This window comes from Gorilla gorilla, chromosome 3, assembly GCF_029281585.2.
Source record: "Gorilla gorilla gorilla isolate KB3781 chromosome 3, NHGRI_mGorGor1-v2.1_pri, whole genome shotgun sequence".
In the NCBI taxonomy this organism is placed as follows: Eukaryota; Metazoa; Chordata; class Mammalia; order Primates; family Hominidae; genus Gorilla; species Gorilla gorilla.
In genome coordinates, this window is record NC_073227.2 from 108,723,232 (window position 1) to 108,743,022 (window position 19,791).

General features: G+C 37.7%; 1 protein-coding gene and 1 long non-coding RNA gene across 15 annotated transcripts in view; one reads left to right on the forward strand and one right to left on the reverse strand.

Moving 5' to 3' along the window:
• HERC6 (HECT and RLD domain containing E3 ubiquitin protein ligase family member 6) overlaps positions 1-19,791 on the forward strand; it is a 63,829-nt gene that overhangs the window by 26,578 nt on the left and 17,460 nt on the right. The window contains exons 11-15 of one of the 2 annotated variants that reach the window (XM_019025378.4): positions 2,439-2,532; positions 6,994-7,183; positions 11,288-11,442; positions 17,705-17,818; positions 18,441-18,548. In XM_019025378.4, the coding sequence (XP_018880923.2) occupies positions 2,439-2,532; positions 6,994-7,183; positions 11,288-11,442; positions 17,705-17,818; positions 18,441-18,548 (661 nt within the window). The remainder of the gene's footprint in view (positions 1-2,438; positions 2,533-6,993; positions 7,184-11,287; positions 11,443-17,704; positions 17,819-18,440; positions 18,549-19,791) is intronic. The other variant, XM_055384643.2, reaches the window with a different exon arrangement.
• Positions 9,170-19,791, reverse strand: part of LOC109026616 (uncharacterized) — a 52,991-nt gene continuing 42,369 nt past the window's right edge. For 3 of the 13 annotated variants that reach the window (XR_010133421.1, XR_010133418.1, XR_010133419.1), the window contains exons 3-6: positions 14,208-14,280; positions 13,431-13,569; positions 13,165-13,271; positions 9,171-9,953 (exon numbers count right to left, since the gene is read on the reverse strand). This is a non-coding gene — a long non-coding RNA (uncharacterized lncRNA). Of the gene's footprint in view, positions 9,954-13,164; positions 13,272-13,430; positions 13,570-14,207; positions 14,281-19,791 lie in introns of all 13 variants that reach the window. The other 10 variants (XR_010133416.1, XR_008679037.2, XR_010133422.1 and 7 more) reach the window with 6 other exon arrangements.

Sequence of the window (19,791 nt, forward strand, 5' to 3'; positions counted from 1 at the left end):
AATGCTTAATATTTGGGTCTTCTATTTCTGCTCTTTCCTCCAAGCTCTCCAATATGGCACCTGTGTGTAAAAGGGAAGAGAAGGAGAAATAGCAGTGTAGAGGGTCTTAGGCTGCCCTCTGCCTCTTTGGAGGTTGACGCCTTGCTGATCTGTCTGCAGCTAGTGTAACTCATATGGGTTCTCCTTTGCCTGTCCCTCCCTTGTTAACTTGGCGTTAAGTTTGCTCACTGGTTCAAAATATGGTGATACACATCTTGTACCCACTGCTGGTCACTAGGTGGTACTCACTTAACCCTTGTTGCTATTACTTGCCATTGTACAACCCTCTTGGCAGTCCCATTAGTTCTTAACCCAGCTGCATTCTCAGTCAGCTTGTGGGATTAGAGGAACTGTTGGATGCCAATAACTTCACCTAAGGCTAATTCTTACTGCATGTGGGAAAATCTTTTCTATGTGAAGATTGTTTTCTTCCTAATGTGAAAAAGTATCCATGCTCACTTCCCAGGAGTGAGGAACTCCTAAGATGTCAAAGACTGCGAAAGAGAATATATTTTAAGGGGGAAATTTATAATACTTTGTTTTAGTACTTGCATAAATATTTTAGCCCTAATGTTACTATAAATCAGTTAATCTAGCAAGGAGAAAATCTTTCTTTGTTTTTTATTATTTATTTATTTATTTATTTAGAGGTGAAGTCTCACTCTGTCACCCAGGCCGGAGTGCAGTAGTGCAGCTCGGCTCACTGCAACCTCCACCCCCAGGTTCAAGCTATTCTCCTGCCTCAGCCTCCTGAATAGCTGGGATTACAGGTGTGCACCACCACACCCAGCTAATTTTTTATGTTTTTTGGTAGAGATGGGGTTTCACCATGTTGACCAGGCTGGTCTCAAACTCCTGACCTCAAGTGATCCACCCACCTTGGCCTCCCAAAGTGCTGGGATTACTGGCATGAGCCACTGCGCCCAGCCTCTTTTTTTAATTTTTATTATTTTTATTTATATTTTTGAGACAGGGTCTCACTCTGTCACCCAGGCTTGAGCGCAGTGGCATGATCTCTGCTCACTGCAGCCTCCGCCTCGTGGGTTCATGTGATTCTTCCACCTCAGCCTCCTGAGTAGCTGGGATTACAGGCATGCGCCACCATGCCCAGCTAATTTTTTTGTATTTTTAGTAGAGACAGGGTTTCACCACGTTGGGCCAGGCTGGTCTCCAGCTACTGACCTCAAGTGATCCGCCCACCTCAGCTGGGCGGAAAGTGCTGGGATTACAGGCGTGAGCCACTATGCTTGGCATTTTGTTTGTTTGTTTGTTTTGTTTTGTTTAATGTTTAGAGATGGGGTCTTGTGCTGTTGCCCACGCTATATTGCAGTAGTTTGATCATAGCTCCCTGTAGCCTTGAACTCCTGGCTTGAGCTATCCTCCCACCTCAGCCTCATAAGTAGCTGGGACTACAGGTGTGCACCACCATGCCTGGCTAATTTTTTTTTTTTTTTTAATTTTTTTGTAGAGACAAGGTCTTCTCTATGTTGCCCAGGCTAGTCTCTTGAACTCCTGGCTTCAAGCAATGCTCCCACTTTGGTCTCCCAAAGTGTTGGAATTACAGGCATGACCCACTGCAGCTGGCATACAATATTTGATAATGCATTATTAAAAAATGGTTAGGCTTATTGAATGCTGGCCTCTCAAATATCACTAAAACAACTTGTTGATAAGACAGGCCAGAGAGAACAGCACACCTGGACAAAGCTTTGGTACTGTTTCTGAGAGGAAAGACCAGTTCAGAATTTATTTACAATTGGGAGTCTGGCTTAAGGAGGTCTTTCAATATGAGAGGGAAGGCTGGAGGTTTGACTTGGACTGGGTAAATGTACAACAATCCAGGATGGGTGCAAACAGCAAGGTAAGGATTTTGAGATAAGGGATTCAAAGAATCTATGGGCACAAACTGTTGATGCTCTCCATTGAAGAGTTAAATGGGTCTTTCAAGAAGTTCCCATGATGAACAGTTTACATTTGCCTGGGCAAAAGTTTCCTGGAAAAGTAAAGTCATGCTAATAAAAACAGTGGAATTGCAAAGTTCTGCAAATATGAATGGTAAGGAGGGTGGGGGGTAGGTAGTTCTAGTTCTTAGTGTGCAAACTGAGTGTGGGGGCAGATGGTTTCCGTTGTCAGATTCAGCACGTAAAATTTTGTTAATATGGCAGTCCAAACTTGATGTAGCCACTACAGAGATAATAAATTGTTATCTACTGTCTTTTAACAAGGAGAACATAAACTGTACATTTTTTATGTCAAGTAAGTTGATTATTTTGAAAGGAGGTAAGCTTTAAGAAAAAGGTTTGTATCTTATATGTAATAAAACAACAAATGACATACAAACTTTAGAAATATCCCTTTCCTTATGTTTATGTGGTTTCTTGCATTTCTTGTATCCAAAGAGGAACTGGAGAAACGACTTCCATTGACGTGGACTTAGAAATGGCAAGAGATACCTTCAAGAAGTTAACAAAAAAGGAATGGATTTCTTCCATGGTAATAGCCAATACTTACTTTAGATATAGAACAAATACGATTGCAGTTTATTTTTGTTGGAAGCTGGGTGAGATGGGAACTATGATTGTAATTGCCCGATGAGTTCTTCCTGCCCACTGCAGAAACAAAAATCGACCCACTGAGACTATGACATTGTAGTAAAGAAAGAGTTTAATTGACATGAGGCTGGCCATGCCATGTAAGAGACAGAATTATTACTCAAATCAATCTCGTGAAGGCTCAGGCTCACAGCTTAGGGGCTTTTCAAAGACAGTTTGGTGGGCAGGGGGCTAGGGTAGGGGGCATGCTGACTGGCTGAGTGAGAGATGAAATCATAGGGAATAGAAACTGTCCTCTTGTGCTGAGTCAGTTCCTGGGTGGGGGCCACAGGACTGGCTGATGGGTCCAGGTGGGACCATCCAGTTGTCAGAAGTGCAAAAACCTGAAAAGACATCTCAAAAGGCCAATCTTAAGTTCTAAAATAATGATGTTATTTGCAAGAGTAATTGGGGAAGTTGCAAATCTTATGACCTCCAGAATAATGGCTGATAATTATTTAGAATTCAAGCCCCTCTCATCCTCCTAACTTGTTGGACTTTCATTAGTTTTACAAGAACAATTCAGTTTTGGGGACAGACTATTATCATTTAAACTATAAACTAAATTTCTCCCAAAGTTAGCTTGGCTCATGCCCAAGAATGAGAAAAGACAGCCAACCTGTGGGTCTGGAAGCAAGATAGAGTCAACCATGTCAGATTTCTCTTACTGTCATACTTTTGCAAAGGTGGTTTTATGATTGGGGCCGAAAGAGGGGGCTAGTGTTCATTATGAAATTACTATATTCCAGGTACTTTATTAGGTGCTGACATTTATTTTCTTATTGAATCCTTAAATGTACAATAGATACAATATTTTTATTTTCAATATAATCAGAGCAATGCTTGAGAGGTGGATAATCTCTAGCATGATATAGGAAAAGAGCATTGGTTTGGGAAGCAGGATAACCTTATCCTGGACTGATCAACTGAAAAGCCACTTCTCTATTCTGAGATGAAACTTACATCTATTTGAGATGAATCTCTGTTACTACTTCATCCTTTCTCTTTGGATCACATTTTCTTTACCTGTTGAATTCATCTTTAAAATCTATTCCAGTTTAATATTGTGTGATTCTGGGTTGTATTGGGAAGAAAATTTTCTTTTCCTGTACTGACTCAGGATTGAGCTGGTGGATGGGGTCACTGAAAATTAATAATTAACAGAATCTCTTAGTGCTCAGGTTGCTGTAGACTGGGTAGCTTAAACAACAGACATTTATTTCTCACAGTTCTGGAGGCTGGGAAGTCCAAGATCAAGGCACCATCAGGTTTGGTGTCTGGTGAGGGCCCACTTCTTGGTTAATAGATGACGATATTTTCAGTGTCCTCACATGGCAGTGTGAACCCCGAATATCTAAGACAGGTCTCAGTTAATTTAGAAAGTGTATTTTGCCAAGATTGAGGACACAGGCCTGTGACACAGCCTCAGGAGGTCCTGATGACATGTGCCCAAGGTAGTGGGAGCACAGTTTGGTTTTATATATTTTCGGGAGACACGACACATCAATCCACATATATAAGATGAACACTGGTTTGGTCTGGAAAGGCGGGACAACTCAAAGCAGGGAGGGGCCTTCCAGGTCTTAGGTAGATGAGAGAAAAATGGTTGCATGCTTTTGAGTTTCTGATTAGCCTCTCCAAAAGAGGCATCAGATATGCATCTATCTCAGTGAACAGAAGGGTGACTTTGAATAGAGTGGGAGGCAGGTTTGCACTAAGCAGTTCCCAGCTTGACTTTCCCCTTTAGCTTAGTGATTTTGAGGCCCGAAGATTTATTTTCCTTTCACAGCAAAAAGGGCAAGAAATCTCTCTGGGGTCTCTTTTGTAAGGGCACTAATCCGTTCATGAGAGCTCAAATCTTGTGACCTAATTACCTACCAAAGGCCCCACCTCTTAATACTATCATATTGGGGGTTAGGATTTTAACATATGAATTTTGGGGAACACATTTAGCCTATAGCACAGGAGGAAAAAAACAAGTTTTATACGCTTGCATGTGGGGCATTCAGATGAAAAGGCTCCCTGAACAGCTAGGGATAAGAATTTATAAACCAACTTAATGGAGGAAAGGGAGAAGGGAGAAAGGGCTCCTATGGGAAGAACAAATGGGATTTTATGGAGACAAATGGAAGGTATGACAGTTTGTGAGAATGTTTGTTTATGCAATTTCTCATCCACATGCAAGTTGTCTGAATGATTGGTCTCCTTTTTAGCAGTGTAGCTCCTCAATGGGGGATGTACAAGAGCTTCATACTAGAAGAGCTCTGCATTAGTTAGATAAAAGAAGCTCCAAAAAGGCATCTCAAATGTCTTCAGTTAGTAAAATAATCTTTATACCATTTTGATGGGTCTGAGTGGGTCCTTATACTTGGAAGGGACAGGGGGGAAGTGTTCCTTAATGTGTAGTAGATACAATATTTTCATTTTCAAGATGAAGTGATAATAGCAAATATTATGAAGTATATTTCTTAAATGAATTTAGGTGATATGGGAGATAATTTGGGGTGCTGTTCCCGGTGTGAGTTCCAAGGGACATTAGTTTTATAAAAAACCCCATAAAAAAGGGTTCTTAATGAGAAAACTTTGGGAACACTCCCTACTATTATGGAGTCATGATATGCGCATTAGGAAATCAAAGATTCTATGATGTCATACACTAAAAGAAATCTCTTTTGACCCTATTTTTCTTGGAGTTATTTGACATTGTGATGCTATTTTCTAGCATAACACCTACTGACATTCCACAGAAATCATATTCTGCTAGACATGTGAAAAAGCAAATTTTAAGAATTTTAATGTAATAAAAACAATATATAGTACATCACAGTTTATTGTTGCATATATCACTTATTTACCCTTAGGACATGAAAGGCAAACACTGTAATTACAGAACATAGATCTATCAGGTAGAGTAAATATGGCTAGCTGCTATAACAAACAACTTTGAAATCCCAGTAGCTTAACACAGTATTTTCCAACATCCTAGTCCAACAAGGGTTGGAGGTCAGAGGCACCTTTGCACAGGTTCATTCAGGGCTGAATCAGGCTTCTTTCCAGCATCTCTAGGCCCTGGGGCTGTAAAATCCTCCACTCAATCTTTTGGGTTGGCTAGCAGATGAGGGAAGTGAGTATGGAAGTTCCCATGAGAGGTTTCAGTGGCCTGGCCTTAATGTGTCACACATCACTTTCTCCCAGGTTGGTGAGCTAAGACTCAGTCACATGGCCCTGCCTGATTGCAGGGGAGCCAGGGGCTGCCATCTTCCTATAAACCCAGGAGGAAAAAGAAAAACGACTGGCAAGGTGAACATATGGCATTTTCTCTGCCATGGTAGATTTTACTACTATGGTAGTGCCACAGTCACTTTCTAATCGAGTAACGCTGACTTCCTCTGAGTCTCTCCTTGCTCATCTGTAAAAACAAGGTAAAACACAAATAAAGCAAAAATTACCTTACAGGATTATCAGTAAGATTAAATAAAAAGATTTACATGAGATCACCTGACACATTGTAAGTACTCAATGAATGTTCAAACAAATATAAAGAATACCATACAAGTTTATTCCCACTAGTATGTTTTTATATACATCCTATTTTAAAAGTTTACTTCTGGGCCAGGTACACTGGCTCATGCCTGTAATCCTAGCACTTTGGGAGGCCAAGGTGGGAGTATCACCTGAGCCCAAGAGTTTGAGACTGGCCTGGGCAACATAGTGAGACTCCATCTCTACAAATAATTTTCTAAAATGGGCTGGCTGTGGCAGTGCACTCCACTTAAGAGTCTTGAGGTGGGAGGATTGCCTCAACCAAGGAGCTTGAGGCTGCAGTGAGCTATGATTGAGCCACTGCACTCCAGCTGTAATTGAGCCACTACACGCTGAAGTAAAACTTTACCTCTGGATGAAATAAATAATATAAAAATTTAGAGCTATTTTTCTCTGCAAATTTTTCTACTGATACATGAGAAAACAGAAAGAAAGAAATGGATATTGTGTGAGGGGAAGGGGACAGCTCTTCCTTCTAGAAGGAGGAATGCTAGTGTGACCTGCATACAACATTGCTTTTGAAGGGCTTTGTATTCATTTTGAATCCATAATTCACTCAGTATATCCATGCTCATGGGAGTTCACTTTATTTTCTTCAGGGAACCTGATATAAAATGAGGAGGATGGCTCTCATGTACTATATCAGGGGCATTTGGGATGGAAGGAGTGATGGAGTCTCATCAATAGGTTTCAGAATGGCTAAGTGATTATTCTAATTGGAACATGGTGGAGTGAAACCCTTAATTTCATAGCTTGCTTCTCACAATCCTCTGTATCTAATATATCCTGGGTCTGTTCCCTGATCCTATTTTTACCACAGATAACTACGTGTCTCGAGGATGATCTGCTCAGAGCTCTTCCATGCCATTCTCCACACCAAGAAGCTTTATCAGTTTTCCTCCTGCTCCCAGAATGTCCTGTGATGCATGATTCTAAGAACTGGAAGAACCTGGTGGTTCCATTTGCAAAGGCTGTGTGTGAAATGAGTAAACAATCTTTGCAAGTCCTAAGTAAGTTTTATGTCACTTTATCTGTACTCTCAATATAGAGTCACTCTCTGAAGTAGACGTTGTAGCAAATTTTGAATAGAAGATTTCAAAATAGACAAGTATTTGAGAACGTGGCATGTGAATTATTGAAAAGATTAATAATCTAAAGCTATTATAATTATTAGTTCTATCATACAAAGCAGGTGTAGTTTTTAGACTTGGATGTGGCTTTGACATCAGAGTTTGGTAGCTATAAAGTATTCAATCAAGATCAATCTATACTTTAAAATTTTTTTGCTCATGTTATTTTGAAACTTTTGACATTTTGACCAGATGATGAAAAACAAACCTGTTAAACTTTGTATTATTATTTACTTTATTCAGTACTGTATTATGTCCTTTTATAGCTTTTAGCGTATATTGAAAGTTCAGTGATTACCCAATAACCCAGTGGGGTCCAGATGTTTATATACCCTTCTACATAGAGGAGAGGGGAGGTGGGGAATGTAGACAATTCTTTTGAGGAGTAGTAAATGACTATTAGGGAGAATGAGTGGACCCAGGAAACAGAAATTAACTTGTAAATGATTCTCCTTGGAATTGGAATGAGCCTGAGAGGCACGCATTATCTTTTGAAAAAATACATCTAGGTGTGGTTACATTCCTCAGTCATCTTGTCTGTGACAGATAATGTAATTTCAGAGATGGCATGAAAGGCAATTCTCTTCTCTGTAGTGGGTCCAGTCTTAAGGTAGATAAGGGAGTGTCAGAGAAAAGCCTTTTCCAGTATCTGCTGACCTTCAAGGGCCTTTAACTTAAAATAATCAGCATACCAGGGTGCCATATTTTGGGGAAAATTTCCCTGGACTCCTTCATTTAAGAGGTACAGAGGGCTAGGCATTGTGGCTTACACCTTAATCCTAGCATTTTGGGAGACTAAGGTGAGAGAACCTTTTGAGCCCAGGAGGTTGAGGGCAGCCTGGGCAACATAGTGAGACCCCGACTCTACCAATTTTTTTTTTTTAAATCAGCCATGCATGGTGGCACACACCTGTGGTCCCAGCTACTTGGAAGCTGAGGCAGGAGGATCACTTGAGCCCAGGAGTTTAAGTCTGTATTACTGGAAAGGGGTCCCAATCCAGATCCCAAACAAGGGTTCTTAGATCTCACACAAGAAATAATTCAGGGAGCGTCTATAAAGTGAAAGTAAGTTTATTAAGAAAGTAGAAGAATAAAAAATGGCTACTCCACAGGCAGAGCAGCCCCTTGGGGCTGCTGGTTGCCCATTTTTATGGTTATTTCTTGATTATGTGCTGAACAAGGGGTGGATTATTCATACCTCCCCTTTTTAGAGCATATAGGGTAACTTCCTGGCATTGCCATGGCATTTGTAAACTGTCACGGTGCTGGTGAAAGTACAGCAGTGAGGACGACCAGAGGTCACTCTCATTGCCATCTTGGTTTTGGTGGATTCTAGCTGGCTTCTTTACTGCAAGCTGTTTTATCATCAAGGTCTTTATGACCTGTATCTTGTGCTGACCTCCGATCTCATTCTGTCATCTAGAATGCCTAACTGTCTGGGATGGTAGCCCAGTAGGTCTCAGCCTTATTTTACCCAGCTCCTATTCAAGATGGAGTTGCTCTGGTTCAAATGCCTCTGACAGCTGCAGTAAGCTATCAGCATACCACTGCACTCCAGCCTGGGTGACAGAGCAATACCCTATCTCAAAGAAAAACAAAAAGGTACAGAGGATATGTACAATGAAATGTAAGCCACCCAGTTCCCCTCCCAGAAGTGGCTACAGGTTCTAGTTTCTTGTGTAACGTTTGAAAGATATTCTATATATAGAAACATACAAATGTATTATTTCTGTTTTTAATGGTAGCAAACTATTAAAGTTCCTCTTCCACAACTTGCTTTCTCCCACTAAACAGGATATCATGGAGATCATTCCAATAGAGAATCTATAGAACTGCCTCATTCTATTTAATGGCTGAAGAATGTTCTATTGTGAAGCATTTCATTGTACATATATAAATTCACACATGCAGGAAACATTCCAGAAAGCAAAATCACTGAGTCAAATTGTATGTACATTTTTATTTTGAGATATTTTGCCAAATGACCCTCCACAGAGTCAAGGTCATCATATCACCCAATTTGAAGTGGTTGTCATTCACACTGTAGTCTGTATAAATTTCACCCCTAGAGTTGGGAAACCTGTCCGTACTGACAAAGGATGTATCAATTTACACTTCATCAATGAATATGAGAATATCGGTCTGCATACTTTCCAACCATGTTATCAAACTTTGATCTTTGCCATTCTGAGGAAAAAAAACTTTTAATTTTAAGTTGAATTTTTCTTATTAAGAGTGAGATTGTGCCGGTTTTTGTATATCACAGATCACTTTGTATATCATATTCTGTGAACTCTTACTATAGGACCACCAGGTCTGATTTCCTGTTGCACAGTAACAGACCAATACACTGAAAAAGTAGGAGTTGCCACAGAGAAAGAATTTAATAATTGTAGGGAAACCAAATGAGGAGATGAGAGGAAACCTCAAATATGCCTCTTCAAGAGGTTTGCAGATGGGGTTTTTAAGGGGTCTGGACACAGGTGATGGCCTAAAGTGTGGTGATCACTGATTGGTTGAGAAGTGAGGGGTGAAGTCAGGGATAGGGAGAGGAAGAAACTGCATTCCTGCGCTGAGTCAGTTCCTTGGTGAGGGTCTTCAGACCAGTTGGTGTCAGCCATTCTGCTGGAATTCAGGATCTGCAAAATGCCTTAAATAATTATTGGGTAAAAAGGTCCAGTGTCAGAGATTTTATCCATAGGAACAATGGGAGAGCAGGTGCTCAGTGTGCTGTGTGACTCAGGGTTAGTTATCAGCTCAGGGAAGTGGGTTGAAGTGCACCAGCACACCCTAGTCAATTGACCTCGTCAATAACCATAATTCTGCATAAAGCCTGGCTTATAATTCCCATTAACCCTGTGAGAGCGGTTTTGCTATTCTTCCTTCTTTGCTCTTTTCCTATTGGTTGTTAGTATTTTTCTGTTTTATTTTAGGAGCTTTTTAATTATGAAGGCAATTAATCCTTTATCAATAATATGAATTGCAAGTATTTAGGCTATTAAAAAATTTTTTTTACTTTGTGGTATTTTTGCTATGCAGAATTATTTTAAAAAATTTTAATGTAGCCTACTATATTAATATTTTATTCTATGGTTTCTGGATTTGGGGTCATACTTCAAAAATAATTTATAACTAAAATAATTCCCATCCTCCTGCTGTAATTTTTATTATTTTATTTTTATATTTAAATATTTGATCCATATGAAGTTTATCTTGGTTAAACACTATTTTTTCTAGATCAGTTTCCAGTTTTCCCCACATATTTATTGAATCTTTTTCATTCCCACTAATATGCAATGCCGCATTTATTATGTATTAAAGTTTCGTGTGTATTTGAGTCTACTTATGGAATCTTTATGTGTTTGCTTTTCATATATCTGGGTAATACTGTTTTAATTACATTTGCTTGATAATGTATTTTAACATCAAATTTATTTGTTTTCTGAGAGTTATTCTGAGAATTTAAAGGTTCCACATTCCAAATCCATGTTGCAATCCAGTAACATTAAAATATAATTATTGGCTATTTTAAAAAGTACATGGCCATGTACCAGATGTTCATAAAATCCAAAAACATATATAATATTTTTTCATTTTTTACAGATTAAAAACGTCCTTGATGCCATTGTATGTGTTTGTGTATTCACTTGTGTATGTTTTCAGACTTCATAGATACCCTATACAATTGTCAGTTTGAAAATCATGAAGTCAATCAATTAAGCATAAATGTGAGCCATTAACCGATTTCTTCAAATCCTGAATTTGAGCTTTTCAAAATTCTAATGATACTTAATAAGGGAAAAAAATTTCCACATCTGTGAGCAGTAACTGTTGTGCAGGATATACTTTAAAAAGATATTTATAAATTATGCCATCAGAAATGTAAAATATTATCTATTTCTTACATTAAAGAACCCACTAGAAACAGAGATTTGGGGGGTGGTAGGAAAAACATATTTATCATGGCTAATTTTACATCCCCAGAGAAGTGTTGGGCATTTTTGCAAGAATCTTCTCTGAATCCGCTGATCCAGATGCTTAAAGCAGCCATCATCTCTCAGCTGCTTCATTGGACTCAAACTGAACAGGATCACTGTAATGTTAAAGCTCTTTTAGGAATGATGAAAGAACTGCATAAGGTAAGGGTTACTCTAAAGGAATGCATGTACTATTTTATGTAATCAAAATCCCTGAAGTCTCAACCAGTTGGACTTCTAAGAAGTCAAATAAAAATCATGAGGAGTCAAATGTTTTTTAAAGGAATATAGAAAAGGGAAATGTTTGGCATAAAATAATTAGGGATTTAAACGTTGAGAAACTTTAGGAGGACTTAAGATGTTTTGTAATGGACTTCTTTCATTAAGAAAAAGTACACTGTGCTTGTAATTCTAGCTACTCTGGAAGCTGAGGTGGGAGGATGGCTTGAGCCCAGGAATTTGAGGCTGCAGTGAGCTATGATTGTGCCACTGTACCCCAGCCTGGGTGACAGAGCAAAACCACATTTCTTAAAAAAAAAAAAGTAAAGTACACTGAAGATACTGCTACATGTAACAACATACGACAACATGGATGAATCTCATCAACACAGTGATGAGCAAAAAACACACCAAAAATTAAACTCTATGTCATCTTTTATAAGAATTTTAAAAACAAGCAGAGCTAATCTATAATGACAGAAAGCAGAATGGTGTTACCTCTTGGGAAGGGCAATTGGCTTGGAAGGAGCATAGGAGAACATCCTGGGGCCTGCTAGAAATGTTCCATGTCTTCACCTGGACAGTACTTACCCAAGTGAGTATGTGTGTAAAAACTCACCAAGCTGCACATTTAAGATGTATGCACTTAGTCAATGTATGGTGTAAGGAAAAAAAAACCCAGAATCACATAGAAAAACCCTCCCTCAAAGTAGGAGCGAGCCAAAAGACCAAAAAATGACTTACGACAAGCCCAGCTTGATGAGTAGATGTTATCTATTAGGACTTACATACAGGGCACTCCTGGACGGCAACAGGACAGCTCTAGTGATCTGTGCTGCCTCCCATCTCTAAACTGCTTTTAAGTGAATTTTCTGGCTCAAAGAGCTACAGTGTTTGAGCCATGAGAATGTTTTTCTTGGTAGGTTCTCAGATACTCTCCAGGATGTTTGGGTTCTCAGGGACACCTGCTCCTCAGCTGGGCACCGTGGCCTTGGCTCATTGCCTGGCCTTCAGGGTTAAGGCACTGGATAAAAACCCTTAAGTAACTTGGTGAGAGACCCATCACACTACACATGTGTGATTTTTTTGTTTGTTTGTTTATTTGTTTGAGACAGAGCCTAGCCCTGTTGCCCAGGCTGGAGTGCAGTGGTGTGATCTTGGCTCACTGCAACCTCTGCCTCCTGGGTTCAAGTGATTCACCTGCCTCAGCCTCCGGAATAGCTGGGATTACAGGCACCTGCCACCACACCCAGATAATTTTTGTATGTTTAATAGAGATGGGGTTTCACCATGTTGGCCAGGCTGGTCTCGAACTCCTGACCTCAAGTGATCCGCCTGCCTCGCCTCCCAAAATGCTGGGATTATAGGCGTGAGCCACTGTGCCCAGCCCAGATATGTGATTTATAAATGAAACATATATGTTTTATTTGTAACTTAGTAAAAATTAAATAGAAAGGAAGAAAAGTTCACCGAGGACTATGGCCAGAACAAAGAAAGGGCCCAATGGATACTGTTATATCAACTCAGTCTGTCTATATCAGAATATTTGCTAAATCCCACTGTAGAAATATCAAATGAGGCCATTAGGATTTGGTGTCCACGTTCTCTATGGCTGTGTCAACATTAGGGTCACCAAGAATGCAAAGTCTGTTTTAGTAGAGTTACCTAGAGTCAGTGGTATCCAGAAGTCACTGGGCGTGGTTACATCATCCTCATTCTGCTTTGGGTGGTAGTCCCAATAAAGAGAAATCAGACTGGACTCTTGACTAGATCTAAAGATTGACACAACCATGTTACAGATGAGTGTCTGAATTCACAGTGATCAGTGATTCACAGAAGAGCTCTTAAATTCCAGAGAAGGAGACCAGAGTAATGAGCACTAATGTCTAAGGCACCTAGGGCAGCACTTCTTTAATATGCATGCAAGTTACCTGAGATCTTGTTAAAAAATTCAGATTCTGATCCGGTAGGCCTGGGGTGGTGCCAAAGATTCTGAGAAATTCTTAAGTGATGTCATTGCTGATACCTGAAGGATTTATGCTTTGATGTTCTTGTGCCTAGGAAGAAAAGCTATTAAACTAATTAATAATGAATTAGTAATTAAGACCATTACAGTGTAATTTACTGTCTTAAGCTGCAATTAATAAACATAATATTTGGTCTCAGTTCTGGAATGGTCTCTAGTATTGTGGACAATTGGAAGACTATATTTGTTTTACTAATGTGATAGAGAAAGCACAATATTAGGTCATGCTAACTTCAGACGTACATCCTAGAACCCAAACATTGTCATAAATCCTCTCTCTTCCCCTCTCCCTCTCCCTCTCCCTCAAACATTGTCATCAATCCTCTGTCTTCTCCTCTCCCTCTCCTCTCTCTCTCTCTCGGCTTTTTTCTTTTTGGGTTTCATTCTCTCTTACTATATATAGGGTGTCAGAGCAGGGCACTGTTTCTCACACTAACTTTCGTTTTCTTTCTAGGTTAAATTTACTTCTTAATAAAATACACCTCTTTCCCTGGTGCTTTGTAGTACTCCTTGTGTTGAAAATCAAGTATTCATTTGGCTGTTAATCTATCCTTGTACCTGTACAACACCGTACAAGTTACTGTATCTTTATAATAAATATTGATATGTGATAGAGTAAGTTTCAACTTTTATCTTCTCCTTCAGTGTTATTGTTAAACTTAAATATTAACTTTAGAATTACCTTTTTGTTCCAATTCCACAAATTCCATTTGTCGGGCTTTTGATTGTGTCTTTGACCTGGTAGTGAAATGAATCTATAGAACAATTGGAGAGAGAATGACAACTTTACTGAGTCTTCTAAGTCCGATCATGACATAGCTCTCTGTTTATTTAGTTCTGCAGTTTCTTACAATAATATATTATAGTGTTCTATGTAGAAGTCTTGCAGTCTTTTATTAGATAAATCATGAGTACTTGATATTTTATGTGGTTATATATCTTTTTAAAACAGCTTTATTGAGATATAATTCTCTCATTTAAAATATACAATGTCATGCCTGTAATCCCAGCACTTTGGGAAGCTGGGGTGGAAAGATTGCTTGAGCTCAGGAGTTTGAGACCAGCCTGGGCAACATAGTGAGACCTTGTCTCTATTTTTTTTTAAATAAAAATAAATAAATAAAATGTGCAATGTAATACTTTTTAGCATATTCATGGAGTTGTATAACCTTTACCACAATCAACTTTACAACATTTTTATCACCCAAAAAGAAGCCCTATGCCCATTAGCAGTCACTCCCCATTCCCCATTCCCCCTCAACTCCCATCCCCTTATTCTCACTCCAGCCCTAGGCAATCACTAATCTACTTTCTGTCTCTACAGATTTGCCTATTCTGGACATTTTATGTAAATGGAATCACACATTATGTAGTCTTTTGTAACTAGCTTTTTCACTTAGCATAATGTTTTCAAGGTTCATCTATGTTGGAGTATGTATGAGTACTTCATTCTTTTTTATTGATGAATAATATAATGCATTGTATGAAATACCACATTTTATATATCCCTTCCTCAATTGATGGATATTTGGGTTATTTCCACTCTTTGGCTATTATGAATAATGCCGCTATTTAAATGTCTGTACAAATTTTTGTGTAGACATGTTTTCATTTCCCGTATATACCCAAGAGTGGGATTGCTGGGTCATATGGCAACTCTAGTTTAATCTTGTGAGGAACCAGCAGACTGTTTTCCAAAGCAGCTACACCATTTTGTATTACCACCAGCAATGTATGACAGTTCTAGTTTTTCCATGTTCTCTTTTCTTTTCTTTTTTTTTTTTTGAGACGGATTCTTGCTCTGTTGCCCAGGCTGGAATGCAGTGGCAGGATCTCGGCTCACTGCCACCTCCACCTCCCAGATTCAAGCGATTCTCCTGCCTTAGCCTCGCAAGTAGCTGGCATTACAGGTGTACACCCCATGCCTGGCTAATTTTTGTATTTTTGTAGAGACTGGGTTTTACCATGTTGGCCAGACTGGTCCCGAACTCCTGACCTCAAGTAATCCACCCACCTCAGTCTTTCAAAGTGCTAGGATTACAGGCATAAGCCACCGCACCCGACCACTTTTCCACATTCTTGCCAACACTTGTTATTATCTGTCATTTGGATTATAGTTATCCTAGTGAGTGGGAAATGATATCTCCTTGTGATTTTGACTTGTATTTCCTTGATGGCTAATGATGTTGAGCAGTTCATATGCTTATTGCCCATTTCTGTATCTTATTTTGAGAAATGTTTATTTAGGTCTTTTGTCCATTTTTAAATTAGTTTATTAGTCTTTTTATTATTGAGTCATAAGAGTTCTTTACATACAGTTATAAGTCCCTTATCGGATATACGATTTGCTAGTATTTTCCCATGTGTTGTTTTTTCACTTTCACCATGGTGTCTTTATGCACAAATGTTTTTTATTTTGATGATAAATTCATCTACTTTTTCCTCTTAAAAGTTAAATTTTTAACTGTCTTTGATGTATAGAAATGCAGTAATTTTTATACATTAAGCTTGTTTTTTAACAATCTTGTTAAATTTACCTACTAAAACTAATCTCTGGACTTCTTTGGATTTTCTCTGTATAGAATCATATAACTTGAAATAATAGCAGTTTTGTTCCTATTTATTTTTCTTTACTTATTTCATTGGCTAGGACACCCAGTATAATGTTTTATAACCTTATTCTGATCTCAAAGGGAAAACCTGAACATCCAGTTTTATGTTTTGCTGTGGGATTTTTGTAGATACGTTTTTAAAAGGTTAAGGAAACTTCATTCTATTTCTAGTTTGCTGAGGGCTTTGTTTTTTTAGATCATGAATGGATATTGAATTTTATTAAATGCTTTTTCTGCATATGATGGCAAAATACACAGATGGGTTTTCAGCTGTTTTAACTTTATCTACTTGAAGTAACACAGCCTGCTCATAATGTGTTATAGATTTCAAAGATTCCATTTGCTGATATTTTGCTTATCATATTTGCATCTATATTCATGAGTGAGACTGGTTTGTTATTTTACTCATAATGCCCCTGTGAGGTTTCTGGACCAGGTAATGCTAATCTCATGAAATTATTTGGGGAATATTCTTTCTCTATTTTATGTAAAAGATTGTGTAATACTAGCATTTTCCTTAAATGATAGGTAGAACTAATCTATAAACCTTTTGGGTCTGGAAATTTCTTTTTCGGAAGTTTTTTAAATTACGGGTTTAATTTATTTAACAGCCACAGGATTATTGAGATTTTCTATTTTTTTCTTGTATTGCTGGGTATTTCCCCAGGATTTGTCTCTTTATCTAAGTTTTCAAATGTCCTATTTTTATCTTTTTAATCTCATCACAATCTGTAGTTTTGCCCCATTTTTCATTCTTGATACTGGTTTTTTTTGTTTTGTTTTTTTTAAAGTCTTACCAGGAAATTGTTTTTTCTTTTTTAAAGACGCAGTCTTTTCATTTGTTGATCTTGCTCCTGTATATTTGTTTTTCATTTCCTTAATTTATGTTCTTAAATTTCTTATTTCCCACCTTCTATCATTTGGATTCTTTTTGTGATGGAGGCATTTAGATCATTTAGATCACTGATGCTTCCTCTAGGAAGCCTTCTTGAACCTCTTAAGTCTTTCCCCAATCAGAAACTGTATCCTAAATTCCTGGTAACTTGTTGTTTTTACCTACTAGACCACAGATTGTCAATCTACACCCAAGGGCAGTCTCCTGTTTTTGCAAATACAGTTTTATGGGAATAGATCCACATTCATTTGTGTAAGACAGGACATTTTAATCTAAAGATCTGTCCCGTGCTTGACAAAAATGGTGTGTGCCAAGTTAGTATTTATTAATTAAGGAACAAAGTGCTGAATTTGTTAAAAGTACCTTGGATTTTTATGGTGCTTTTATTCTCAAAATCTAGAAACTATTTCCAGTAAATCTATGCCCTAAAAATTAGTTTACTAATCCACACTGTCAGCGTCTTATCTTTGACATTTCTTCATGAAAATTAAGGAAATTATAGCTCAGAAAATGGAAACTTTATAGAACTCTATTTCATCACTGACAAATGTTTTCAGTTTAGAGAGCTTTCTTCTTATTATCTGTATAACAGCCATACATATATATCTATATATCATAGATTAAATCACTTATTGATAGAAAATGAAATTCACAGGTCATATTCTCTTTAAGGTAAACAAAGCTAACTGTCGACTACCAGAAAATACTTTCAACATAAATGAACTCTCCAACTTATTAAACTTTAATATAGATAGAAGAAGACAGCTCTTTCGGGATAAGCACCTGGTAAGAATAACATTTTTACTTCTGAAAATGTTCATATTTTAAAGGAAGACACATTACTGTAGTATCTGTAAAGGTACTCCTTTGATAAATCAGGATTTGAAAATTTTTTAATTGCAATGATAAATTTGCTAAATTTGATGATCACTGAAAACTTAAATATATTTTAATCATAAAACAAATGCAGTTTTTGAAATTTTGTTTCTAAGTAATTCGGATTCTTACAGATTTCTGAGGCCAGGTGCAGTGGCTCACACCTGTAATCCCAGCACTTTGGGAGGCCAAGGTGAGCAGATTGCTTGAGCCCCAGAGTTTGAGACCAGCTTGGGCAACATGTTGAAACGCTGTCTCTATCGAAAAAATACAAATACGTGGTAGCACGTATCTGTACTCCCAGCTACTCAAGAGGCTGAGGTGGGAGGATCACTTGAGCCCAGAGAAGGAGGTTTTAGTGAGCCAAGTTTATGCCCCTGCACTCCAGCCTGGGCAATAGAACAAGACTCTGCCTTAAAAAAACAAAGAACCACAAAAACCAGATTCCAAAAAAAAGGCGATAAGGTAAAGGAAGTAAGTTTTTTTTCATTGTTTTTAATTATCAAAACTATTATCTCTGTTTATTTTTTAGATACCTGCAGAAACCCCCAGTCCTGTTATTTTCAGTGATTTTCCATTTATCTTTAATTCGCTATCCAAAATTAAATTATTGCAAGCTGATTCACATATAAAGATGCAGGTATGTATGTCCTATTTTTTAGTATGAAAAATTTCAAACATATATAAAATAGAGATAGTGGTATAATGAATCCCATCACCAAGATTCAGCAATTGTCAACATTTTGCCACACTTTTATCTATCACTTTTTTTCTTTTGTTCTTGTTACTGTTTTTGCTGAAGTATTTTACAGCAAATTTCAGTTCCAATGTCTCTTCACCTGCCCATACTTCAATGCATCATTTCTGGTTGTCTTACTCGTGTTCACTGTGAGATTCATGAGTGGTTCAAGTGGCAACCACATGATTCTTTCATTGTTTCTCATTAACCTTTTATTTAATAATTTCATCCATTATTTTCATTAAGGTTTGTGGTATGGCAATACTTCTAATTTTATTCCTTCCAAAGTCATTTCCTGGAATTAGGTAAAAAAGAGCTTTTCCTTATCAGTCAGGGCACTTGGTTCCTCCAAAATGGTTAAAGACCATTCACATAGGAAGGTAGAATAATTAATTCCTATCCCTTTAATTATCAAATGTTGCCAAATTACCCTCTATAGAGTTTGTAAATGCCTCTTCCACATGCTGTTCTCAGCAATGCAGAGTATTATCAAGCTTTGTGATCTTTTCCATTTTGATGAGTTAATCATGATATTTCAGTTTGATTTTAATTTATATTTCTCCTTGTTATTTAATGTTCTAGTCCTCACTTTCTTTATATAATATGTATCTATTGTTTTCCTGCCGTGAACAACACTGACGCTATCCAGTAAACTGTTCTTTCCTTCTCTCTTCCCTCTCCTCCTCTATCCAATTTTAATTGCTGTGTTCTTAAGTGCTAATCTTTGGATTAAAAATACCTCCTTAAGCTTCTTGGAGCTTGATTTATAAGCTCCGACTGATATTCTTTTATTCTTAAATAATGTCTATGAGTCAATCAATGAGTTTATTTTGTTTTCCACTTACTTTCACCCTTCTGCTTCTTTTCTGGTAGTTGTATTAGTCCCACATAAGATTTACATACTATTTTGTTTCTTTTATCACCATCAGCCTTAGTTCTCAGTTAAGTATATATAATGCCATCCCCTTATTATGCTAAAACAAATTTTCCAAACTTTTTTTTTATTGCTGAGGCTTGTTTTCTAGGTCATTCCTCATGAAAAGTTTATATCTATTTATCTATGATATTTATATTTTAAAGACTCATAGGAATCAGAACTTATACCCATTATTGACTTTTATTACTAATTCAGAGGATGCATCTG